General features: G+C 35.4%; 1 protein-coding gene across 1 annotated transcript in view; it reads right to left on the bottom strand.

Annotated features, from left to right (window-relative positions):
* FUT8 (fucosyltransferase 8) overlaps positions 1-27679 on the bottom strand; it is a 443858-nt gene that overhangs the window by 74404 nt on the left and 341775 nt on the right. The window contains exon 9 of the mRNA XM_021004648.2: positions 4620-4857. Within this exon, the coding sequence (XP_020860307.1) occupies positions 4620-4857 (238 nt within the window). The remainder of the gene's footprint in view (positions 1-4619; positions 4858-27679) is intronic.

Below are 27679 nucleotides of genomic sequence, written 5' to 3'. Positions count from 1 at the left end.
AAATTGGGCCTGGACTACTGCAATAGCTTTCAGAGTTTGACCACGTTGCCTCCCTATTCAATGAACTCCAGTGGCTTCCTTTCACCTGTAGGTACACATATAGCACTTTATGTTTGGCAGCCAGATTCCTTCCTACCTTTCCAGTCTTCTCACACTTCATAACTCCTCCCCACACTTCCCCACCCTATTGGACTTAGGATTCAATGATACAGGATTTCTCTGATGATGGAACCTTTTGTAGTATCATTTACAGACACAGCATGTATTTCCATATTAAATTCTCAATGGAACATCTCAGGCAGAAATGCATCTTTGATATTAAAGACCAATTTAAATTAGGTCACTCAATGAAACATTTTTATTAATTCCTATTTGTTTTTTCCTGAAGGGGAAATAAAAGAAAAGGAAGGAGGAAATCCATCTACTCTAGTGAAAAAGAAAATATTTTAAGATGTAAATAAATAGTTTTGTCTATGAATGCTTTTGTATTCAGAAAATTCAGTAGTTTCCATCTCTTTAGGTCATGGGAGGGTTATAGAGTCCAAGGATGCAGTCTGATTATGGAAATACAGCAGATGGCTATGTAATCACGGTATTTATATTAAACACATCTCAATTGAAAAACAACAACAAACCTCTCCTACTACAATCAATGTAACCATCAATTCCATTTAAAAAGAGAAGCCCTGGAGGTTGTGAATCAGCTCTAGCTTCTAGCCAAATAGGATATCAATCAAAGAAGACTGGCAGGGGGAGGCGTGCAGCACATGGGGAGAGACAAACACACACAAACCAAAATGTCAGACTGGTTTAGCTATACTAAGGTGGCTGAACTGTCCATTTTTAAAGAGAAAAATAGTATAGATGTGGGGATTCAGTTAGGAGATAATGTAGCTTGGAGTACATTAATCACTGAATCATTCACTGGCGGGGTTTGTCCTCACTCTCACCATCAAGCTATTTTGGAAGTTACATTTAGAAACAACTTTTTAAAAAATCAGTATATTTAATTAAAGAGAAATCCAGTTCAAAAACGGCATTTATTAAACTCTTAAATGCCCAGGCCAAATTAACATTCTAAATTAGCATAAAGAATCTTTGTAGGAGAAGAATCAGGACCAATATAACCTGTTAGCTTGAATTTGGGAAACATCTTTGCTCTGTTTAGCAAAGTAAATAGATTGTTTTGTCAACCTCTTTGGAACATGCACCTGTTGGGAACAGACATGACATTTTCAGGTGTTGAAAGGATTTTTGTTGTTTTTAATTGAAAGCGTGATCTTTCCTACTTTTCTTCATTTAAGCCAAAATGCTTACTCTAAGAATATGGCTCCAGAAAGGATGTAAAATAGTGAAGGAAAAATAGAATTAAACCTCCAACAAGGTATGATATAGTTACTGAAATGATCAGCTATGCACCCCAAGACCTGTACGAGTGACAGACTGGAGCTGGAAGCACTCAATTCCACCTGCAGGCATATCATGTCAAATGGGTAGGAACAATAATAATTCATGGCAGTGATGCCAAGGGAATTATCCCAAGAATCTTTGCACATGTCAGAACAATAACTGATGTGGTTACTTCATGCCTAACTAAAGGATTAATGTCAAAGTGGTTATTAGCATTCATTCTGTTTTCCTTAATTCTGAAAAGACACTAATAAAAATACACGCATATAGATAAAATATGCCCATATAAAATATACATTTATATAAATAACAAAAATATACATACACAGATAACAACAACAAAAAAGCAGCTATAGTGCTTAAAAAATAAAAATCACTTTAATTCAAATAAAAATGCCTTAACTATTCTGACAATAAGTTAGTATTAGTTCAGTTATGCTGTTCCCTTTAATCTTTTTTTAAAAAATCTGAATAAATTAAAGGTATCTAACAAGGACAATTCGATTCAGAAGCATGAAAATAAATGCATGATTTCAAAGAGTACCTGCAGGGATAAGGAGAGCATGATTTACTATAAACTGTACTTCTGCACCATTGGCTGTAACTTTCTGATGAAATGGGTCCTTTATAACCCTGGAAAATGAATGTAAGTGACTGAGAGAATGGATGCAGATGCACTAATGGCAACTTTCCCTTTGTGGCTGATTAACTAAAATATCTGTTCAGCTCCGTGCAGATTTTAAATAAAATGTTCAAACGTGAATACTAAATATAAGATAGGCTTATTAGGAGGGAATAGAAAGAGAGTAGGAGAAAAGGGATGGAAAATTTTAGTAACAATTACACATGACTCTGGTTTTCAAAACAGGCTAACTCCTTTTCCTGTTCTAATAATAGCTCATATTTGTATAGCAGTTTGCAAGAGCTTTCCCCCAACAACACTGCAAAGTAGGCAATCTGAATATTATGCACTATCTCCATTTTAAGTTACTCTAATTAATTAGATTATCTCCATCTTAAAGATGGAGAAACTGAGGCACAAGGAGGCAAGTGAGTTGGCCAGAGGATAAACTGGACTAGATGACCTGCTGAGGCCCCTTCCAACACTGAGAGTTTCCAATTGAGACATAACTACCATGACGGGAACTTCAACTCCTATCTTCTGACCTCAAATTCAGTGACCCTCCCACTAGACCTTCTTATATCTTATGAAATTCAACAGCTTTATTTACTGTCCTGTTATAAAGAAGAGTTCACACATGAGGCGGCATGAGGCAGTGGAAGAGGCAGGAGCCAGAGTTGTGAGTTTTGAGCACTTATGTAGGAGTTGTGGTTCTGCCCCTAACTATCCCAAGTGACCTCAGGGAAGCCATGTTACTCCCTGGGACTTCTATTTTCTCATCTTCAAAATGGCAGGGGAGAAGGGGGTGGTTGAGATGATCTCAGCTCTATGAACTTGTGACAAACTTAAACTTCTAAACCTTCTGCTACCATAACCACTCCCAACCACAGAATAAGAACAAAGAGAATACTTAAAATTAGTGGCTCAAATGAGATCAAATTGGAGCATAGATTTTAATCTATCCATTATGCTTCATTTTTTCTAACTGGTTACCATCTAAAAACTCAGATTTTAGTAAAAGCAGTGAAACATAGCAGTATCTGTGCCAACCTGACTACATAGTTTCACATTCACAGAAGCCTGAAATTGGACATAGTCTACAAAATGGAAAAAGTTAGCCACAGGGAGCCAAGAAGAGCTGCTTCTCTTGGCTGGCAGATTTAGCATCTTCAAAACCTTGATACTCAGTCTGATAGCACCAGTTGATGACAGCAGCAGGCCTGATCTATATGGGATGTACCACTGGAATTAAAGATGAGTTCTGATTTTTAGGGAAGAGGCTTGTTTTAAAATATGAGAAGAACTTTAAGGAAAGAACCAATTGCTGAACAGATTCTAAATCTTCCTAAGCACTGATTAAAAACTACCTTTTAAGAAAATGCTTTGTATTGCTCTAAACAGGGGTGGGGAGCCTGTGGCCTCGAGGAAGGAGGTTCCCCACCCCTCCTAGAGTCTAGCACCTTTCTCAGAGAAGCTCAAGGCACTTTACATACCTTACATAATTAAGCTTTATGAAAGCTCTGTGACAAGACAGAATTATTTCAATTTTTCAAATGGAACCATAGAAGCAAAGGGGCCAATTTAAGGCTATCTACTTAATGTCGATTATATCATATTAACTGTACTGGTTTGAATATAGCTTCATATTTTCCCCAAATATGACCTGCATAAAACCTAAGTGAGGTCTACACACACACAGACATACACACCATACTTGATACTATTCTTCAACTTATATTGAGTTTCTTTTCTTCTTTTAAAGAGATATCATTTCAGGGATGTGGTCAATATTAGTAAGATACCAATCAATAAGATTTTTCCTAACTCCAAATACAATGCTTTATCTTGGAGGAAAAGGGTATCAAATTAGTTTAGTGGGTCTTATTTGGTGGGGGTTTTTTTGATGATGCCATTGCTCTTAAACCCCAAGATTAAAAAATTCAATATAAATTATATAAACATATAATTATATATAATAATATATATTATGTTATAATAATATAAATATATAAATAAAATATAATTATATATAAAAATTATAGATAGACAAAGTTAATAATAATAGCTAGTATTTATATAGTGCTTTAAAGTTTGCCAAATATTTCATAAATATCTCATTTTATCCTTAAAACAACTCTGGCAGATAGGTACGATCATTATCCTCATTCTATAGAAAAGGAAACTAGAGCAGCATGAGGTTAAGTGACTTGATTAGGGTCACACAGCTAGTAAGTGTCTAAAGCTGGATTTGAACTCAGGTCTTCCTAACTGACTCCAAGTTCAACATTCTATCCAACGTACAACCTAACTAGCACTGAATTCATCTATTACTTCTAGGAAGGCTATTAGTGGATTCTTTGATTCCACATAAAAATGTGGGTATGAAACTATAAAATTCAATACTCTTCAAGTTTGGTTTGCATGAGAAATGTTTGTCACTTTGGTGCACAGAAGAAAAAGAACTGCAATATTTTTAAAACCCCTAAACAAAAGTCAGAACGCTTGGTCATTTAATGATTCAATCCTGAGATCCTAAGCGCTGTACAAATTACCAACCTAAGAAAATAAATACCTATTGAATTCTTACCTGTCCAGTGTCCGGTCGCAGTACCTGTTCTATCAGTGCACGTCTCACTTACAGGTCTAAATACAGTCTCCCATCCACCAGTAGCATAGCGCCAGTTATGGGATTCCAAAATGAGAGTTCTCTGAGTGCCATATGCAATCATGAAGCAGTAGACAACATGGTGGAGTTGACAGCCATATCCACAGCCTTTGTTGATATTACACACCAGCTTCTTAGCTTTTCTGCAATCCTTGGGGTTCTGGGAGTAGAAGAAAGAAGTAAAGCTGGAGACAAACTACAAAGAGAGACTTGTTTCTCTAAGTGAAAAAATGACAAGGGTCTTAAATCACACGTAAGCTAAGACTATTCCAATACACCGCCCATTAAACAAAAGAGCAGGCTTTCACTCGGTGAAAATTTATGTGCATTCTTGGTAAGATAGTGGTAAAAAAGGAGAGTTATTTCACATACTTCACTGAACAAATGTAAAATAAAACAACTGGCATTTTAAATTACTCTTTTGCTTTACCATCTGTCAGAACATACAAATGTAATCATCTTTGAACTCAAAATTGTGTATATCATGAAGAAAATCTTGGTGAAGAGACTACTTGATTTACTTTGGCAGCATCTCAGTGCTCTGAGCTTTCCTTTGGTGAAAAGGCTCAAATTTTCCTGAAGGAAAACTACAACTTACATGAAACTAGAACTCTACATGCTACAAATGTGAGACCAGAACTCTAAATGTCACAAGTGAAATCAACACTGAAAACACAGCACCACAAAGCCACCAGGTTGAAGCTGACATTCTGGTCAGAAACCTTCAGTTATGTCAGAGTTGTTCTATCTACTGCCACCCTTTCATGATTTTTTTTTTTTGCTGACAAATTTTCAGTATATAAAGTATGTTTTGCCATAGCTCTTATGAGAATGTGTTATGACATTTTTTGACTTAGGGAATTATTTTCCTAAATGCACATGCTGCTATTAAAAAGAGGCTAACTATGGTTAAAACATTGAAGATTATTTAACAGTGGGTATACTGGGGGCTAACATGGGAATTTTCTTTTTCAGTCTAGCTTTAATGTTGCCTTAATGTTTCCACTTTTGCTAAATGTCCTTAGATATCATTGTTACTGAAGTATAACTCAGTTCTCATGTGAGAGCTTTAGCATGAAATTTTCTCCAAGCTATTTTGCCTCCGAGGAAAATGCAAATGGATACAGTTGGAAATGCCACAAATTTGTCTTCAATATATCAAGTGGCAAAATCTTAGTCTTTGTGGGTCTAAGGTAAACTAGTCACGCAGATTTCAAGTGTGCACCTACTTTCCAAAGGATGTTTTTGTCTATGTTGTCAAGTAGAGACCAAAGATATTGAGCGTAGGTGATAATGGTAAAACTAAAACATAATTTGGAGAAAAAAGCCAAGGTAAAAATGCAACACAAATAACCGGAGGTACCTTACGAATTCAAATGTGATCCTGCTAGCAGGCTGTTCCTGAGAACAGGCCCAGAACAAATCATCAATAACCTTGTAGAAGCTAGGGGTCTTAAGTGGCCCCAAAAGACTGCCCTGAAAAGTTTCGCCCAGGTTTGGCCAAATTTATTTCCAGATCAGGCACTAGTATTGCTGATTTCCTTTTACCGAAGCTTCTGAAAAGTCCGTCAGAGCCCATCAGAGGCTTCTCACTGAGGCAACCAGCACTCATTCCCTTCCTAGCTGCCACAGACGCATCAGATTTGGAAGAAAAAGAGAGGGAGGAAGGGCGGACTGGCATGTGAGCGTGGAGAGATGGCAATAACGAGCAATGCACCATTACTTCTTTGTTCCCTATCAAACAATGATACTGGGAATAAATGGCATTCTCAAGCTGATTCAGAGTTTTATTAGCTATTTAGAAGTTTACCAAGAGAATACAGAACACCAACATTTATCAGATTTTGTTATTTGAAAGAAATATAGCACTACTCTATGAGTTAAATTTTTATATATTTTAAAAAAGGAATGTCCTTTACAATGGAAAAAATGAGACAAAGAACAAAGAAATGTTGTGACTTCCGTTATTAAACTGAATAAAGCTGTTTGACCAGAAAGCTTCAGCAGCTTTACACTGTGCACTTTATTTTTCCATTTTCCTCATAAAAACTATCATTATTCCACTTGAGAAGAATGTGCATAGCATACTTTATGATAAGAGCTTAATTAGATTACAGTACTTTTATCACAAGGACTTGGGGCTAAGGGAAAGAAGGGGAATGCGGCTATTAGATAAAATGAGATTTAATACAATAATTTAAATGTATCTCAAACAAGCTGAAAGACGCTGTCACTCAATATGTGATTTTGCTCTCCTGCATCACAGGTAACATTGAAGAAGGAGGGAAAATTCCATTATGTTTTGCTCAGGAATGAGAAAGGTCTAAAAGTATAAGGTAAACAAACAGAAGCCTTCAAGGCAGAGAGTTCCTGATAAGAGAAAAGGAAATAAAGGGCTGCTTGGATGGATAACCACAAATAAAAGAACTCAGAAGTATAACCCAATTTATTGTCATAGTAGTATTTTAAGAGAAAAGATACGATGAAGACCTGGAGTTGGAGGATGCCATTCATCGCCCTCTTAACACTAAAGGAAAGTTCTGAAGGGCACATGACAGAAGACAACATAGAAGTTGGCACCTGCAATGAGTTAGGCTTTAGGAGGCTCACCCCACTGAAATCAAGGATTACTTGGCTGCCATAGCATAATATTACAATGACTGAATCATTTGAAGTTCCAATTGATTTACCACTTTGAAATGTTTCAAAACATTTTGATTTTTCTGTTTTTTGCATACTTATTTTTACATAATTAAATAGACTGAAGTTTTTTAAAATGATAAATGTAAATCCTAATAAACTACTCATGCCAACTGGATTGAGTCCAGAGAACACGTAAGCTCTTGGCCAGAAAAGGTGTGTGTGCGTGTGCGTGTGTGTGTGTGTGCGTGCGTTTATGTGTGCACGCTAACATTTAAGACAAGGTTATTCAGAATTAATATCTGGAGAAACCAAAACAGCTCCATGCTCCTGACCTAAATGAGAAGCACTGTTTCATGAGAGAGAACCAGGATGAACAAAACTAAGTTTGTTTTGTTGGAAGGAAGGCATATACAACTTCTCTGCGACCCAATTTATTAATGTATAGAGAGGAAAAAAAAATATCTGCCCCTGTATACTTCCTGAGCATACTATGATGATATATGTCAACTTTTAGGTGGAGAGTCACCAGATAATTCCAAGGTAGTTGTATGTCACACAGGACTAACACCTTTATATTGTATGTGGCTTTTACTGAATATAGTGAGTTTATTTGAGGAGACAGGATGTGACCCTCACATATCATGACCAAAAAAGATAATGTGCTGTTGGGTATGATGGTGGAGCTGTTCCGTAGCATGTGCTGAAATAGCCTTAATGCGACATAAGAAAGACAATGCCAATATTAACTGAACTTGGCTGAGAGGGCAGCCTGTTCCCAAAATCTAACACAATGGACTTAACACATATTGGCTGAAAATAAATGAATTTCCACAAAAATCACTAAGTCTGAGTCATGCTGGCTATCCTCAAAAGGTATCAGCAGTATAAGCTGTACCATTAGAAAAATGAAGTGCATGTAATACTATTGATATCAGTAATAATATTTACATTTTCCCTATTATCTTATTTCAACTTGCCAGCAAGTGTTTACTAAGTGCCTCCTATGCACAAGGCTCTGTTCCAAGTATTAGGCATATAAAACAATCCCTGCCTTCAAGAACCCTATATTCTACTGATCCTTAAAACAATCCTGCCAGGAGATAGGTAATGCAGTTCTGATTGCTTCCATTTTGTAGATGAAGAAACTAAGGCTAACCAATCTATAGAGCAATGTTCAACAATTAAAGAATCATAGTTTAAGAGCCACAGATTCTCTGAGCTGAAAAGAGATATCAGAAGTCTTTTAGTCCCATCAATATCTGATGCAGAAATCCCCTCTGCAATATCTCCTTATCAGTAGTTCCCACTGGTGGGTCCCATTTGAGGAGATGACTCATTCCAGTTTTAGACAGCTCTAACAGAACATTTTTGCTAATTTCTAGTTCTGTTCTCTGGGGCCAAGCGAAACAAGAGAAGGTCTTTTCCAGATGCCAACTTTCCAAAGATGTGAAGATGGTTCCCATGTCCCTTCTAAGCCTTCCTTTAGCCTAAATGTTTCTAATTCCTTCAGTGAATCCTCTCATGACACCTTAGTTATCCTCCTGTGGACATGCTCCCATTCATCAATTTCCTTACCAAAATATGGCATTCAGAATTAAATTAATACAATATTTCAGATGTAGTCTGATGAGAACAATGCAGTGAGCCTTTAATTGATCCATATTTTCAATATTAGGCTTCTTTTAATATCTACCTAAATTCACATCTGCATTTTAAACTGCAAAATCACACTTTGACTTATATTGGGTGTGTGGTTCAACAAACCTCCAAGTCCTTTTCAAAAAAAACCATTGTTTATTTTTGCCTCTCCTGTTCTATGCTTGCTGCAGTTGATGTTTTGAACTGATGTGTAGGACTTTATATTTATTCTTACCAGATTTTAGAATCAAAGACTGTTAGAACTGGGAGGGTTTTAGAGATTTTTTTTTAGTTAAAGGAGATAATATTATAGACAAAGAGAGACTAAGCGAGGTTAAGAAGCCTGCTCAAGGTCATAGCAGTAAAGCCTACAACCTACACATATGGATTCCTCTTTCCACTGCACTATAGTCTCTTCCATGTCAGAAGAAGAATAAAGAGGAAGGGATGGGTACTGAACTATTAGGATTTACAAAGTAGCCTTACACTAACTCTGTGAATTGGGGCTAATTAGCCCCACTCCAACAACTGTCCACAAGTTGTATGAAGGGTTTGGTTATAAATAGTTCTTATTTCCAACAGAGAGATAATGGAATTTTTTTTTAAAAAAGGAGAAGAAAAAAGACGTTTAATAAACAATTATTAGATTTAATTCTAGTCTAGATTTCATCTGATTACAAAACTAAATACTTTTCAAAATTACAGCATTCAACTTTGTGCTGGTAATGAAGAAGAGATTTTTTAAAAACATAACTAAAATATTTTACTTTACTAGAAGCAATGTTTTTATTATCTCCAAAATTATATAAAAGAATGCAGTAAAAAAAAAGGTAATGAAGCAAATAAGCGAATGGGATATTATGAAAAATAATTATACTTTAGGCTCTGGGTGAAGTTCATAACCACAGAAGAGAAAGTTAAATATAGCATTCTCATTTTTAAAAGCTAAGAGAGGAAATTATTGTCTCAATCTATGAAACAATATTTTCATAGTAAAGCCAAGATGTTATCTCAACGTCCTTTCTCCCCCTAAAGCAGAAAAAAGTTTGGCAGGCATAAAAAGTGGTACAATAGCACAGGACCAAGTATGCTATACCCAAATGCTTTAGGAAATCTGTTTTCCTTAAGACTTGAGTGTGGAAACCTAATGAGGAGACGATAACATATCAAGCTGCACAATGTGCTGACTTTGTTATCTCGACAGCCTGATACGTTAAAAGGATTGCACATACAACCAAGTCAGTAAAAGCCACAGAAGTATTTTACAATTTGGAAAGAGGAACACTTATAGCTGCAAGTAAAGGTACCAGATATCTTAACTTGGTAATTTCAATTGTATTTTTAAAATCCTTGTCTAAAAGCCTCAAAGAATGCTTTAAAAAAAACAACCTTTAATATGAGTAAGACATTAAACAATTAGCAGTAAACACACCCACAAAATTATCCAAAAATTACAGTAAGCAGGTTGAAGAAAAAGAGAGACTGATTGCTTATATTCAAGATCCACAAATCAGCACTTTTGTCAGATCTTTAAAATCAGGACACTACAAACCATCTATGGAAAATGCCTTCCCTCAGATCTTCTTCTATGAACGGCAAGAGAGCTTAGGAATGTTTTAGAACCAGGGGTTCTTAATCTCTTTTTGTGTCATGGACCCCTGTGGCAATCTGGTGAAGCCTATGTGCCCCCTTCCATAAAAATATTTTTAAATGCAGAAAATATAGGATTATAAAGCTATACTGAAATAGTTATTTTTCAAAAAGCTGACAAATCTCAGTTTAAGAAATCCTGTTTTATACGATCCGGGGCAAAAAGAGTAAGACACAATCAGCCCATTGCTCTCATTCATACTTTAATAAGGACAAAAAATTCCACATAAATCCACAGAAAGCTTCTCTCTGTGAGCGCATACAATGCTTTACCTCAGATTTGTAGCCCATGGGCCTGTTTCCACAAGTCAGAGACTCAGGACAAATGTGTGAGGTTAAAGATAGCACATCATCTAAACTACTCATAATTACTACTTGACTTCAGAAAGGTCCTGTATCACCGCTTTACACAGCACATACAAGAATCCCTTTCCTCACAGTGGAAATACAGAGCCCTCTGGGACGGAATGCTATAGCCGCTTTTTAACATGCTCATGTTAACACTCCACAGAGAAGAAAAATACTATTTTCCCTCAACTAGAAGTACCTACTATGGGTAAAAAGAGGGCTTGGGGCCTGAGATTTGAATCACTGCATTTGTCTTAGGCAATAAAGTGAGATGAAAAACAATGAACACATAAAAAAATTACATCTTAATATTTGGCAAATGTAACTAGTTTAGTTGCTTAATAAAAACTACTGGAACTTACTCTGTATTGATGACTTCTTTACTACATAGCAGAACACCAAGTGCCTGGTAATTTTCAACAATATTTACAATTATTGCTGATTCAAAACGTCAAATCAAATTCAGCCATTGCCGCTGCTGGACACAGACATTCTTTTCAAATCTTTTCATGAGGTCAGTAAGCCAAAAGTCTTTATAGAGCATGATAGCTTCAGCAGGATTTCATCAATGTGGATACTTCTTCTTATAGTACAGACCACAACTTATCCATGCCCTCTTATACAATACGAATCCTGCCTCTGTCCTCTCATACATCCTTCACAGGAGATACAACCAACACATTAGGGGTCTTTCTAACATGCTCATGATATTCTGAAAGTACCAATGGAACACACAGGCTGTCTCTTGGGTATGTTCTAATCTCACTATGTAATTGGCCTTCCTCCTCTCCCCATCATCTATCTTCTCAGATGATACCCTTTGTATACTTCTCCCGAGAAGTTCTCTAATGATAACATAACGCGACACAGTTATTCTCTCTATGCATCTCTCCATTACACCCAAGAGACGTTTTTTGGTTCCCTTTGGACACATGAGAAAACAAAACTCTACCAGCTCATTTATTATTAGCCTCTCTTAAAAAGAGCCTCTAGGCCAGAGATTCTTAATCATTTTTTGTGTCATGGACCCCTTGGACAATCTGGAGAAGCCTATGGACCCCTTCTGAGAAAGATGTTTTTAAATGAATAAAATACACAGAATTATGAAGAAAGCAAATTACGTTGAAATAATTATAAAGAAAAAGTTCACAGACACCACCGTGCCCTCCGCCCCCAAATTTGGTTAAAAAGAGTAATGTTTATAAGCAGCTCAAAAGTTGTATGATTCTCAGAACTCTCTGCCTCCTTTTCCTACATTTTGTCACTGTCACTTGAAGATGAAGAAGGCCACATAGAACCCAAAGATGATCACATATTTTCCTTCCTTTCTCCATCTATTCTCCCTTTATTCCTTTGTCTGTTCATTCCTTCTTTTCTCCCTTTATTTCTTCCTTCCTTCCTTCTTTCCTATTTCTTTGCCATGGCAAAATTTTTTTGCAAACCTAGGTTACTTCCATGCCAAAATGAAGCAGTAGGTTAGGAACATAAGGAAGAAAACCAAAAATTATTTTAATTAATAATAACAATTACACAGAAAGACTATCTAGTCTTCTAAAAATTATGCTGAGGGGAATAGCTAGGGAATAGCTGAAAAAATAATACTATGTGAATATAATGGAATGCTATTGTGCCGCAAAAAATGGCAAAGAAGGGCAGTTTTAGAGAAACGTGGGAAGACTTACATGAACTGATTCTGGAGCCAGGAGGACAATCTGTACAGTATAATAACACTACAACATTGAACAACTTAAAAACTCTGATCAACACAATGATATCAGAGGACCAATGATGAAGTATGCCACCTACTTCCTGACAGAGAGGTGATAGATATATATTTTTGGACACAGCTTATAAGGGAATGTAGTTTGGCTTGACAATGTATATTTGCTATAAGGGTTTTCATTTTCTCTTTCACTTTTTTTCCCCAAACAGATGAGAAGCTTAAAGGGAGAAAAAAATAAATGCTTGTTAACTGAAAATTAAATTACATTTTAAAAGAAGAAACGTGGTCACTGAAGACAAGTAATATATTAGGAAAGTTTTAATGTACTTCACACTTTTAAAAACCCAGCTCCTAAGAACTCTTCTCAAGACTAAATTAGTAATATTCCGATTCAGAGATCGAGTAGAGTAAATGGACAGAGACAGAAAGACCTAGGTTCAAGCTCTTCCTCTAACACATACTGGCTGTGTGACCCTAGGCAACTCACATAACCTTTCTGTGCAATAGGCAATTCTCTAAGAACTCTAGGTGAAAGTCAAGGGCCTACGAGAATGATAGTAGGACTTACCTCACTAAAAGTTCCGAAAGCCAATAAAGGCTAGGACTGATCTAAATAATAAAATATAATAATGCTATTATAACAAAATGGCAAAAATAATGCCAACAATATCTAAAATGACTTTTCTTTATAACTCCAGCGCTTATTAAAGCACCTATCGATTGAATGATTTTGAAAATGAGACGACCCTATTTACAATCAAACTCTTGAAAGCCCTTGATTTTGACAGCATGAATGTGACTAGAAGAACGATACTGAAACCACAATAACATTAATAACTAACATTTACATAGTACTTTACAAATAGTATATTATTTGATCTGCATTAAAATCAAGCATTTAAAAAATGATTTCTGCTATGAGACTTATAAACAAAAACATTCTCCCATAATATTTTACACATTATAAAAACATTTTATGACCTGGATACAACGGAATATCCTGAGACAAATGCCATGGTTAAGAAACACAGAAGAGGGGCAGCTAGGTGGCGCAGTGGATAGAGCACCGGCCCTGAAGTCAGGAGTACCTGAGTTCAAATCCGGCCTCAGACGCATAACACTTACTAGCTGTGTGACCCTGGGCAAGTCACTTAACCCCATTGCCTAGCAAAAAAAGAAAGAAAGAAAGAAAAAGAAACACAGAAGAAAAGGTGGAATTATTTAGGTGTATTCCTAAGGATAAACTTCACATACCAACATGGTAGAAGCAGCTTGAGAAAATGACTGAAAACTCAGAGAAAAACACTAGAAGATTATAACAGTTAGCCAAGTTGCAGTAGGAAATTGAACACTAAACAGCTCAATTAAATCCTACAAAGAATAAACATAGGGAAGAGAATACAGACAATGAAAGTATATCAGAAATTCTTGATATCCATAATCAGCAATTGAAAGAACAGGCCAAAAGGTTAAGGGGACTTAAGAATCAAAGCAATACGAAGGACAAAATAAGATATTCAACATCAATCAAAAATGTATGATCTAAGCTTGAGAAGCCAAGAAATAAGAAGAGAAAGAGGAAACCCAAAGAGCAAAGAGGTGGGAGACTTCTGCTTGTCTACAGTCAAAATGAATCCAATACAATGAGTGCAAGCTGGACCAGATGTGAAACAAACAAAAAAAAATTTTGAGTGCTATTAATATAATAAATAGCTGAATAATCATATTAAAGGAAATATTTCTGGAAACTTTTTTCCTGGAAAATAGGACAACAGCAGGTCCAGGCAAACTCCACAACAATTATTTGATCAAGTGATTCACAGTAGTGCACGATTTACTAGCAAAGTACTTCACTAGCTTCCTCTCTGATTTAAGTGTGATCCCATATCATCTAACAGAAGGTATCACATATTTATTATCAATGTGAGAACACCGGTGATCCCTCCAAATGCAGGTCACATACATGTCAATGTACTTTATACTAAGCATTCACAGCTTTTCTCTCTGAAAAAAATCTATTAACATCCTTCAGAAAACAACCATTAAACTCAATTAATTAGCTATAGAGAAAAAATGGTCTCCCAAAAAGTCCCAGAGGTTTAAAGAGCAACTCATTATTTATTTGGTGAGGACTGAATAAGCTATCCAAAAGTGGCTATAACATTTCCACTACTTTTTTGATTACTGAAAAAACTGTAACCAAATTCTACACTCATGGCTCAGTCATACACTATAGAGTGATATGCCAGGAAAATAAGAATTCAAAAGCAAAAGATAATCTACAGAAATATAAAATACTCAAACAAAAGATAAAATAATATAAGACTATAATAAATTAGCTAATATAGCATTAATGATATAATATAAAAATAATATATATAATAAATAAATCTAATTTCAGAAAAGGAAATTGAATTAACTTACAGAAACTACCAAGGTTGAAGGAAGAAGGAATCTTGGTTCATACAAATTTAGAAAATCCTATCAAACATTTAAAGGACAATTAATGCCTATACTATACAAATTATTATCCAAAATTCAGAAAGAAATCACTCTACCAGAGTCCTACTATAAGACAAATTTAATCCAATACTGAAACAAGCAAAAGCAAAAAGCAAAGACAGAAAATAATAGACCAATATTCTTAGTGAACATAAATCTAAAATTTTTAAATAAAATTCCAGAAAAAAGACCACAGCATTTTATATTAAAAAAATTCATTAAGATCAAATTGAGGTTATACTAAGAAAGGTTCAACACTAAAAAAACACAATGAACATAATTAATCCACATACAGGCAAGTGAGATGCAAGTGAAGTCACTTCATGTCTCAGTGCTGTAGGCCAGAGGTATCAGAAAAACATAACTGCAACCCACAGCACACTCCTGAATGTGGCCTGACCCAGAGGGAAATACAATTAGGAAAATTTAATGAAATATAATAAAACATAGATACTGCTAACATGTACTTTTCAAAATCAATATGATACCTGAAAGGACCTTATATCTGTGGCCTCTGTTTCTACTTGAACTTCTCACCACTGCTACAAATACTTTTTTTTCTAAGTCTATAATTTGCAGAAGGCGTCAGGTAAGTTTCTTAACCTGAGAGTTGCCTATATCCATGAAATCACAGATGTAGTCTCTATCCTACCTAATCATACTAGAAATAAAAGCATCTAAAATATTTTTATGTTAATAGTTGCAGAAAAAGTCTTTGATAAAGTTTAATACTCATTTATTCTAAAAATCCTATAAAATACAGACATAAAGAAAACTTTTTTAAAAAAATCATAAAAATATCTAAGAACCTAAAGCTATGCAATGCAATGGAGAAACAATAGAAGCTTTCCCAGTAATTAAAGAACCGAAACACGGATGTGCCATTTCCCTGCTGTTATCTGACAGGTTTTAGAAAGGTATCAATAGCAGTAACAGAAGAGAAATCAAGGCAAAAAATATGTAAAGAGGAGATAAAACTATCCCTATTTTTCTATCGACATGGGATTTACTTAGAAAATCCTAATTAGTTAAAACAAACAAACAAACAAACAAATTTTGACACTGATTGCTTAGGAAAATTAGCAGATTATAAAATAATCTTCTCCCCAAATCAACAGAATTATTACATAGAAACAATAAAATTCAGGCAGCAAATACAGAAAGAGAAGTCCCACTCTACCACAAAATGAAGAAAATATCTGGATTCAATCTTTCAAAGCATACTTGTAAAGATACAATTACAAAATGCTTCTTAACGAAATGAAGAACAACTTAAGGAATTGGAGGAATGTTCAATGCTGATGGTGAGACCACGTCAAACATAATAAAAATTAAAATACTACTAAAATTAATTTATAGATTTAGTGCTAAAACAATCAACAAGGTAATATTTTGCTGAGTCAGACAAAATTAATTTGAAGGGCTATAGTGCAAAAAGTAGGAATGGAAATGAATAATACTTCATTATGTCAAACTACGTTATAAAACAATAGTCATGAAAACCATTTGGTACTAGCTAAGATTAAAAGTATATCAATGGAACAGACTAGACAAGGAAGAATTAGACATCCAATCATATGAAGAAATGACCCAAATCATTAACAATAAGAGAAATTCAAGATAAAACAACCTTGAGGTTCTACCTCAAGTAGATTGGTAACGACAACAGAAATGGAAAATGACAATTATTAGAGGTTATATGGCAGAACAGACACACTACTGTCTCACCTCTGTGGAAATATAAACTGGTCTAGCCATTCTGGAAGGCAGTCACTAAACTGTATAAACCATGACCCAGTAATACCACTAGGTATTAAAAGAAAGAGGGAAAGGACATATACGTACAAAAATATTTTTAGTACCAGTTTTTGTTATAGCAAAGAACTAAAAACAAAGGGGATATACTTCAATTGGTAAATGGCTATGATTATCATATATAAATATAATGCAGGGGTTGTTAACCTGAGGACCATAAACCCATTAATAAGTTTGTGGATAGATTTTAGAGGGCCCATGAATTTATTTTTAATATTTTGGTAACTGTATTTCAATACAATTGGCTTCTTTTGTACTATTTTGCATTTTATTTTATGCATTTTAAAATTGTATTGAGAAAATATATCTATGGGTTTTACCAGACCGCCAAAGGAGTCCATGACAAAAAAAAAGACTGGAAAACCCCAAGTTAATGAAATATTATTGCAAACTATGAAATTATGACAGGGATGCTGGATTCAGAACTTGGGAAGACTTAGATGAACTAACACACAATGAAGTCGGTAGAACCAGAGGAATAATCTACAACACTGTAAAGAAAACCAACTTCGAAACTCTTAAAGGACTCTGATCAGCACAATGACCAATCATGATTTGAGAGAACTGATGTTTAAACATGCTGCCTGCTTCTTGACAGAGACCAGAGGTGCAGAATGGAATAGGCATTTTTGATCTAATAAACTGTGCACGCCCTTTGAGCCACGTGATACTGCTAGTAGATCTATACCCCAAAGAGATCAAAGAAATAGGAAAAGGACCCATATGTTTAAATATGTACAGGAGCTCTTTTTGTGGTGGCAAAGAATTGGAGACTGAGGAAATATTCATCAACTGGGAAACAGCTGAACAAGTTATGGTTCATGAATATAGTGAAATACTATTGTGCTGTGAGAAATGATGAAGAGAACGGTTTCAGAACAAACCTGGGAAAACTTGCACGAACTGAGCAGAACCAGGAGAACAATGTACACAAGAACAGCAAAATAAAAAGAATCAACTTCGAAAGACTTGATAAGTCTGATCACCACAACAACCAGCCCAAGTGAAGAAGGATTCATGACAAAATAAGCTATTCACCTCCTGATAAAGAACTCACAGACTCAGAACACAGACTGAAGCACATCTTCTTCTATTTCTTTTTCTTGCCTGTTTTCTTTGTTTTGAGGGGGGATGGAGCACAAGGCTAATGCAGAAACTTATGTTGTATAACTATCCATATCTGGAATGTGTTTTACTTTTCTTGCCTTCTCACTGTGAAAGTGGGGGGGGGGCAGGGGGAGGGCGAGAAGAAGGGAGGGAGAGAAATTTGGAACTGAAAATAAAATCAAATTAAAAAAAATATATTGTGCAACAATAGTAGAGGGGGGAAAAAAGCCAGTAGGCCAGTGACGGTATTTGAAAAAGTGGAATTAAAATTAGGAAAAAATTTAAAGAGACAAACTATAACACAATGTAATGAGGGAAAGAAAAATAAATAATAAACTGTAGCAATTCCCAATTTATATGTATCAAACAATTCAGAGGTTAAATTTGTAAAAGAAAGGTAAATAGAAATACAAGAGACAAAACACAACAATAGCTGGAGACCACAATTCTCTCCTAATCTGAATGTGACAGATCAAATAAAAGGCTTAATGACAATTACAAAAATCATACGTACACGTGCTTTTTGGACATAACTATGTGTTCCTTTATTAGGAAAAGATCACAAAAGCTGAGAAGATCAGGTCTGTCATGAAAATAACATTGCCTTTTCAGCCTAGTCTGTCTTTTTTCTTCTTCATTATTGCTATTCTCCTCCCTTTCCTCTTCCTACAAAAAATATCCCTCCTTTGTAACAAATAAAGTAAATATAGCTAAGGAAATTGAATGAAAGAAATAGATTTTGTCAATAAGAGGAGGATTTCTTCTTTGTATATGCGAAGGTGAGGCAAAGATTAAGTATGTAGTTACTGTTTTAAAGTAAAATAAGTTTTATCTGTATTTGCTATGAGCAGGATGTGACTTGTGTTAATTCAGGGAATAAGACTGGGTTATTAAAGGCCTTTCTAAGAGACTTCTTATGTTTACTGTGCATGTCTTAAAGAATTCTGTATAGTCACCTTAAGGCAGCTTTTACTATAATATAATTTCCCAAATAAGTCTTATAATCTTATGTTTTCCATTCATATTCACCTGGAATGACTCAACTTTGTTTTCAGTATTAAAATTTTCGAAGTGAAATAAATTGCAGAAACACATATAAATATGTATTTATATATATTTATAAATATATAAAATGAAATATATTTGAAATAAAATATATTTGGAAATATACATAAAATGAAACAAATTGCAGAAATATATACCCTCTGAAATATTAAAATTATTTAGCATGATGACAAATGAGTAACGTTATAGATACCAGTTAAATATGCATTAAATAGCTGAAAATGTATAGGACTTAAAATGCAGTGTTACAAGTACTTGAGGAGTCATTGAAAAAAACCTTAATATCTCTATTTTGGAAAGAGAAATTGAGGAAGCCATAAATTAGCTCCTATAGGAAAAAAATGGGAAGGTCCAAATCACTAGTCTAGATAAATTATTTTCAAAGACTGAGAAAGATGGAACTTTACACCACTCAGTAGAAAAACTTGGTCCTACTTCACAAATTAGTAAGGAATAAAGAAGAGAAAGAGAATCAGAGAGAGAAAACCCCAAATATCTATATCTACATCATCTATATCTATCTATCTATCTATCTATCTATCTATCTATCTATCTATCTATCTATCTATCTATCTATCTATCTACCTATCTATCTATCTACCTATCTATCTGTCTATATCACTAGTAAATACTGGTGCACAAACAATAAATAAAACACTGGCAAAGAAATTATATAAATATCAAAAAATTATGCATTATGCCAAATTGAATTGATACTAGAAATACAGGGATTATTCAACAGTAGGAACCATATACTACAGACTGTAAGGGTATAGTATTCCATTTCTGACAGCTTTCTTTCAATATCCAAGCTGCTTTTTATATGTTGTCTTCTCCCATTAGATTGTGAGCTCCTTGAGGGCAGAATGTCTTTTGCCTTTCTTTGTATCTGTAGCACTTAACACAAGTTGGTTCTTAATAAATGTTTGCTGATGAGCTCTGTCAGAGTTAGATTAAAAACAACTGATATTATTCATTTCCTTCTACTTGGAAGAACAAAGTCTCATAGATAAGAATATATGTAAACTAGATAAGAATATATGTAAACTAACTTTTGATTTTTATCTGCTTACCAAATAATTCCACAACCTTCTGCTATTAAGTTACCTAGCTTCTTCTAAAGCCTAGAGCAAACAAATCATTTCTAATAACTTGCTAAGATTGCTGACAGAGATAATGGCCTGCCAAGACACTATTCCACATGGGATTTCCATATCAACAATTCACTTTGTGTTCTCTACCATGTTCTTATTATTCATGAAAAAAACAATTTATATTCTCTGAGATTTATAGATTTGCATGAGTTTTCAAACTCTGAAACGATAATGTGGGTGAGTGGGATGTAGAACATCATTAGCATACAGAACATCCAATGTACTCCACAATCCAGTCGCAATGGCCTCCTGGCTATTCTTTGCACAAATACTCCATCTCCCAACTCCAGATTCCAGTTTCACCAGATATCCCTCATGCCTGAAAATCTCTCCTTCATCTCTGCCTGGTGGCTTCCCTGGCTTCCTTTAAATCTCACCTAATATCCCACCTTCTATGAGAAGCCTTTCTGGATTCTTCCTTAATTCTAGTGCCTTCCCCGTGTTGATTGTCTCCCATTATCTCCAACTAAATATTACAGTACATGGACATCTTTTCAAGACTTATTAAAAGCATCTTCAGAAGACAGCATGACAGCAATGATATACAGCTCATCTTACCCCCATATGGTTTTAATTTTCTCATTTTTAATAAATTTTATTGATCTCTTTTGTTTTTAAAAAATGGAAAAAGAAATTTTCCCATAGTCTCTCAGTATATTCGCTCTCTTCTCATCTTTGTGATAGGGCTAAGGCAGAAACTGCTTGAAAGGACATTTTTACACTATTTTATATTTCATGTTTTGCGGACTATTTTGTGCAGATGAATGAAATAACTGCATATATATATGTATGTATTTATGTATATATACATACTTACCTATATATATCATCAACTCTTATGCCAATTATAGCATAGAGCTGCCTACAGACACTGAAAAGTTATGACTTACCCACGGCCATATAGATAATATATCAGAGAGTAGACTTGAACCCACATATTTCTGATTCTAAGGCTAGTACTCAATCTATCATGTAACAGTCTTCCAAATAATGATACTCAAGAAGAAATCATCTCAAAAACTGGGAGGTCCCACTTTCTGAGATTTAAACATTCTGAAGACTTCCTCATTATTCTCTCATAAAATTAACAATTCTTGTTGTCTTTACTCATTTATTCCTATTTTTTGCAACAAAATCCCATATAGTCCAGGATGTGGTTGGGAAGATAACTCTATCAGCTGACCTCTGCTTACATCTAGTAACTTCAGAAAAACTTCATACCATCTGAGTCACCAAGACAAAGCAATGTATTTTTCCCTTTCACAAGTCTCAGTGTTGTCATTTTACATCTTCTTTTCCCTTTCAAGGCTGTCCTGAATACAGATGAGGTAGAAGACACAAATTCTAATCTCTACCCTCACCCCTACCCCAAAAGACAGAAGCAAGGCTAATATATCCATTCATACATGCAAATATGTATAGATACACACATACTCTCCTGACACAACTAAATTTCTTTTCCAGGCTTTGAAATATTTAGCTGTCAATATAGTGAGAAACTGAGGGGATTAGGACAGCAAGGGGTTAATTGTAGGAATTGAGTAAACCACACTGTCTCCATTTTGTGTCTCAGTTCTAGAGCTAGTTCGGTTCCATTTCTATTTAATTATGGGTCTAGTCCAAATTCTATCTTGCGAGAAAACTTTATTCAATTGTGGGAAACGGAAGACAACCCTATTGTATTGTTTGAGCCTATCACTGCATGGCTGGGAAGCTAGACCACCTCACCCTGCTGGTTAGAGACCCTTTACTAAGGACTTAGGGTATGCTGATCAGAAATCCAGTCAAATCCAAAGATTGATGCAAAGAGTTTTCTCACACCCCAAACAACCCATATGTCTTATCTGAAAACTGGCCCCTATGCTGATCAATCAGTTATTGTTTTCACATTCTTTTGATTGTTTACAGACACACAGGAGAAGTGGGACACCTCCTTTTCTGATTTCAGGGAACTGCACCTGTTCATTCCCCCCTCCGAACTTGGAAAGTCCCTAATCTTTCCTCCAACTAGAAATCAGATTACCTAATGTTATACTGTTTCCTTTTAATTAATTGGCCTTATTTCATTGTTCTTAATGTAGAAAAGTCTGTCTCCCACCGTATATGGGGTCTAGCCCCAGCTGAGGTGGTTTGGTCCCAGTTTGCTCTGGAATTGGCATGCACTGTGAAAATCAATATTTTCAGAAGGTCAAACCTTTGTTTTCTCAGTCATTTCATCTTTCATCCACCACAGTGGTTATTTTTGAAGGAAAGAAATCCTAACTCTAGGTACAGTTCTAAAATGTTAACATCCCCTTTCATTTTAAATTTTAATATTCACCAAATGATTTTGAATCCATCTGCCTACTCTAAAGGAATTTATAAAGAAAGCAGTAGTTCAAATTTCCCTGGACAGCTTTTGATGAACTATGAGTTATCTAAATCATCCCTCCAATCTAAAAAGATCTAAGGCACCTAGAAAAATTATTAAATATCTTACAGATGCTTATTACAGCCAACATATTAGTTTTAGTCTCATTAAAGATACAGTAAAGCTGAGCTAAAAGTACTCTTCACAGTGCACAATTAGAACATTATTTGACTATTTTAAATGATTATAGGTTTATGGTCATCTTATCTTTACTGCTTTTCAATTTTTTCATCTTGAAAATGAGGTTGACCCTTCCTGTTATGAAAATTCTACTTATGAAATTCTATGATTCTATGATTGCTGGTGAAAATGGATTTATCTGATACTGACAGGCAGTACGGCAGAGCAGACGGAATACTAGACTTAAGAATTTAGAAGACTTGCAATCAAATCCCTTTTGTTTTCCTAATCCTTAAGCTTATTGTTTTGGTTTTTTTAATTTCTAGCTGAAAGTAAACATGGGAACTACATCTTCCCCATCTACCAACTAGAAATATAATGAGTAATTGGGGTCCTATTGAATGCTAACATTATTGATGCTTTTGGACATCCAAATCCAATTTAGGATGTCACTCTCCTTCTCCCAAGTGTTTTGTGGACCTAAGCTAGGTTTCAGTGGCTCTCAGTGAGAGCAGTCAAATAATTAATTTGGAAATTTTCTTCATCTCTCTATACTCTCCTCCTTCCTAAAACCGTCCTGACCACTGGTCAAGAAACATTAAATTCCACGACAAGCACTCCCCACTTGTCACATATAAGCCCCCTAACTATTCTGTAAGGGAAGTACTATAACTGTCCCTCTCCTCATATTACAGACAAGCAAACTGAGATTCTGAGAGGCTGAATGATTTCTCCATGGTAACAGAGATCACGTGGCTACGAGACAAGGTGTCCCAAAAGCCTTCTGTTACTAAAAGGTGCAAACTGCACTGAGACTTTTGGGACATTATATTTTCTCTGTCTCTCTGTCTCTCTTTTTCTCATAAAATATAAATCTGGCTTCTTACTGTTTCAAAATTTTGACTTTTTGATACTAAGAATCATACTTCTGACAATATTACTTAAACAGGAAAAGCCCTATGACTCAAGCAATTAGTATGTTGCTCTGTCTTGAATAGACAATGAAAAGGCTTGATGTAATTAAGTTGATGACCTTTACTAATCCATCACAGTAATTACTACTACTTTTGGCTTTATTTTGGCTGCTGCTGAACAAACAGAACTCTTTTAGAGCCTCAGGCAAAACTATGAATTATTTTAATGGAATACACTACGGCCTTTAGGAACATTCAGCAAAAAATTTCATTTCAAGGCCAGCACTTCAGTGAACGACAGTTATATGACTTGGCTCATATTTCTTCAAGAATTCTGGAAAACACAGCCAATAGTTGTGTAGGAACATTGCTTCCACTCAACCCAAACAAATGCTCTAAATAATCAATTCAACAATCAACTTACTAAATGCCTACTACGTGTCCAACACTGTGCTGAGCACTGTAGATACATAGAGACAAAAATGAAATAGTTTCTTACTCACATTCAGGAACTTACATTCAGTTGGGAAGAAACAATACGTACACAGAAAATGAGATACAGAGTAAGTACCAAGTGCTCTCTGTCAGAAAGATACTAAGGGCAAATGGAAGAATAAAGGTAAGAGTACCTAGAGAAAGTGCTTCTTGACTTCAACTATGAAGGAAGAGGGAGGGAGAAAAACATTCCAAGCATGGGTGAGGGGAGGTTTCAGTCAGCACCAAGTCACAGGGACAAGAGATAGAACATCATCAATTAGGAATGGCCAACAGCCAAGTCTGGCTGGAATACGGTCTATGAAAGACAGTAATATGCAGTAAGGATGCAAGGGTAATCTGAAGCCAGACTGTGAAAGGCTTTAAAGGCCAAACAGAAGAGTCTGAATGTTATCCTAGATGCAAGAAATAGCCATAGAGAAAGGGACATGCATGGTCAGACCTTTATTCTAGGAATATCAGTCAATTTGGCAGTAATATGGGGAGGATTTATTGGAAGGAGGAGATCCTGGAGGCAGGGGAACCAATTAGGAGGCCATTGCTATCATCCAGGGGAGAGGTGATGAGGGCCAGAACTAGGGAAGTGTCTTTATGGGTGGATAAAAGGGGACACAAGGGAGCTGGGTCATGCAGGAAGAGCTGACAAGACTAGACTAGGTAAGTGATTAAATATGAGGGTGAGTGAGAGAGAAGAGTCAAGCAAGTCACAACTTCAGGTCTGTGACCCTGGGTGAATAGAAGATTAATGTCACCTTCAACAGAAGGAGCAAAGCTAGGAAGAAGGGTTTGGGGAGAAAAATCAGTTTCTGATAAAGCTTCAGGACGACTAGAGTTTACATCCAGACTCAAACACCTGCTAGCTGTATGAATGAATATGAAGGGATTATAAGTGAGTGACCAAATATATTATGCATTGCAAACCTTAGAACTATGTATATTTGAGGATGAGGGTGATGATGCCTTGGTTCTTTTTTTCAAGGTCTAACCCACAGTGAGTGGTACCCAGATATTATTTTTATAAAAAAATAATACTTGTTTCTCAACCATTAAACCCTAATGTCTAAACTATAAAAAGACAGTAGTAAGAAAATTCATCATTTTAAAAATTTTCTAGCTTTATTTTTGCATGTTCACTATATTTCATTTCACAAAAATTCCAAAACATTAACTTGTGCTTATATCAGTCTCAATTGAAAGTTTTATTCAACAAACTATAAAAACAGCAACATAAAGTAAAACTACATTGTAAGACTTAAGAACTGTGATCGATGTAATGACCAATTACAATTGCAAAGTACCAATGATAAAACTTGTTACTTACTTCCTGATAGTGGGATGATGGATTCAAGATGCAAAATGACGCACGCATATTTGGAAAGGGTCCCTGTGAGAATTTATTTTGCTTGATTATGCATAGCTGTTGTAAGTTTTTTATTTTTTTAATTGGGAAGGGTTAAAAAGGAGAAAAGGGAACCCCACAAAAGAAATTTTAAAGAATCAAAAGAAGACCAGAAGAAATCACAGGTTAGCAAGACAATTTTCAAAGGCAACATGCTGACTTTATTACACATTTCAAAAGAAAAGCAAGATGTGTGTAACTGAAATTCGCAATTTCAAGTACAATCTTTTCCTCCACTTCTGTAACATATAGAAAATTTTTTTTGGTTTGTTAAGTTCAGAATAAAAAATGCAAAAATATATAAGAGAAAATCTATATCATAAAGAGAAGTATATACATACACACATATACATACATATAGTATATATGAAGAAATGAGAGCTTAACCTACAGTTAAGAATAACACAAAATTTTAAAAAAAGAATAATACAAATTTCCCTGAATATATAAAAAACAGTGGGAATTTGTTCCCTGATAAATATCTATACTGAACAGTTTAGAGATCAAGAGGAGAAAGAAGGCATTTGCCGCTTCTATTTGTTGTAGAGCAAGTGGACCTTGATATACTGACTGGTGGCTATCTCAGTCACCCACTGGGTTCTCTGTGTCACTGTATATGTATCCTGTGTCCCTCTTCTTCCAGTTCTGAAACTATAATTAAATAAAGTCTGTCACTGCTCTTGGAAAGGATGTATCAATCTACTCTCCTATGACCCTATTAACTATCCTTATGAAGTTCCAAATCAAAATGTCCTTTCCAAAATAGCCTGCCTTTTCTGTATTGTCTTTGCTTATTAGAATTTAAGCTCTTTGAAGGCATCCTCCCCACCCAGCATAGTGCTTGACCCAGTAAGAACTAAATAAATATTTTTCATTCATTTGTTTATAAGAAAATCGTGAAAGGAGAAGTCTGAATACTAGGCTGAACAAAAAAGAAATGACTATGGGGATATGACCTACAGTTCTATTTCTCTAATTTCTATGGTTTATACATTTCAAGAGAAAGAAAGATCAGGCAAAAAAGAAAAAGATACACAAAGACAACTGTTAATAGATTTTTCACCTAGTGGAAGAAGACATTTTAAAATAAATACATGAAACACCAATTCTGATTAGAGGAGATAGGTTAGATTCAAGCCACCACAGCTACAAAAATATTCCCAAGAAGGTGCGAATCAGAACCTTTGTAATCTTTTGATCAGCATAATGTCCAAAAAGGTACAGCAGTCTGATCTGTGACCTAGTCTGATCTAGGAATGGTACATATAGTAAACCAAAGTGCTAGGATAAGTGGGCGGCAATTTGAATTGAAACAAACCCTTTCAGATACAGCTTCAAGTTACACGGGATTTTTATGAAACCTAAGAACTGAAGAGAATATCTTATACTGATAAGGAAAAAAATGTCAAGATACATGGGCAAGGAGCCTGTCTATGCAGTTTCTGTGTAGTGTTTAATATGTGGTTCTGTCTATTCCCTCTTCTCCTTAGACATACTTTCTCCCTTGGCAAACTAATCTTCTCCTTCACCTCCATCTATTAAGTCTTTCTGTTGACTCACAAATCTTTATCTCCAGCTGGGACCTCTCTTTTGAGCTTCAGACCCATATCTGAGGATGAGGTAAAGAAAACTGGGTATTTTTAGCCTGAAGAAACGAACTCTCAGAGAGGACATGACAGCTGTCTTCAGGCACCTGAAGGACTGTCATAGGGAGGAGGGATTAAACTTCCTTTATCTGGCCCCACAGGAAAGAACCTGGATCAATGGGGGAGTTGTAAAGAAGTAGATTTAGACTTGATGTCAGGGAAAGCTTCCTAACAATTAGAGCTGTACAAAAGAGCAACAGGTTGCTCTGAGTGTGAAATGTGTTTCCCCTCCTTGAAGATCTTCAAATAGAGGTTGAACAATGTTTTTGGAAGGACCCAGAAGCACTGGGGCACCATCCCCCCTTGCATATCCCTCTTGTCTCCTCATCAGCTCTGGCAGGATTTTACCACTG

Source organism: Phascolarctos cinereus, unplaced genomic scaffold, assembly GCF_003287225.1.
Source record: "Phascolarctos cinereus isolate Bilbo 61053 unplaced genomic scaffold, phaCin_HiC Scaffold_3;HRSCAF=262, whole genome shotgun sequence".
Classification (NCBI taxonomy): domain Eukaryota; kingdom Metazoa; phylum Chordata; class Mammalia; order Diprotodontia; family Phascolarctidae; genus Phascolarctos; species Phascolarctos cinereus.
The sequence above is the reverse complement of the archived record's forward strand: the minus strand, read 5'-3'. Positions and strand labels throughout refer to the sequence as shown.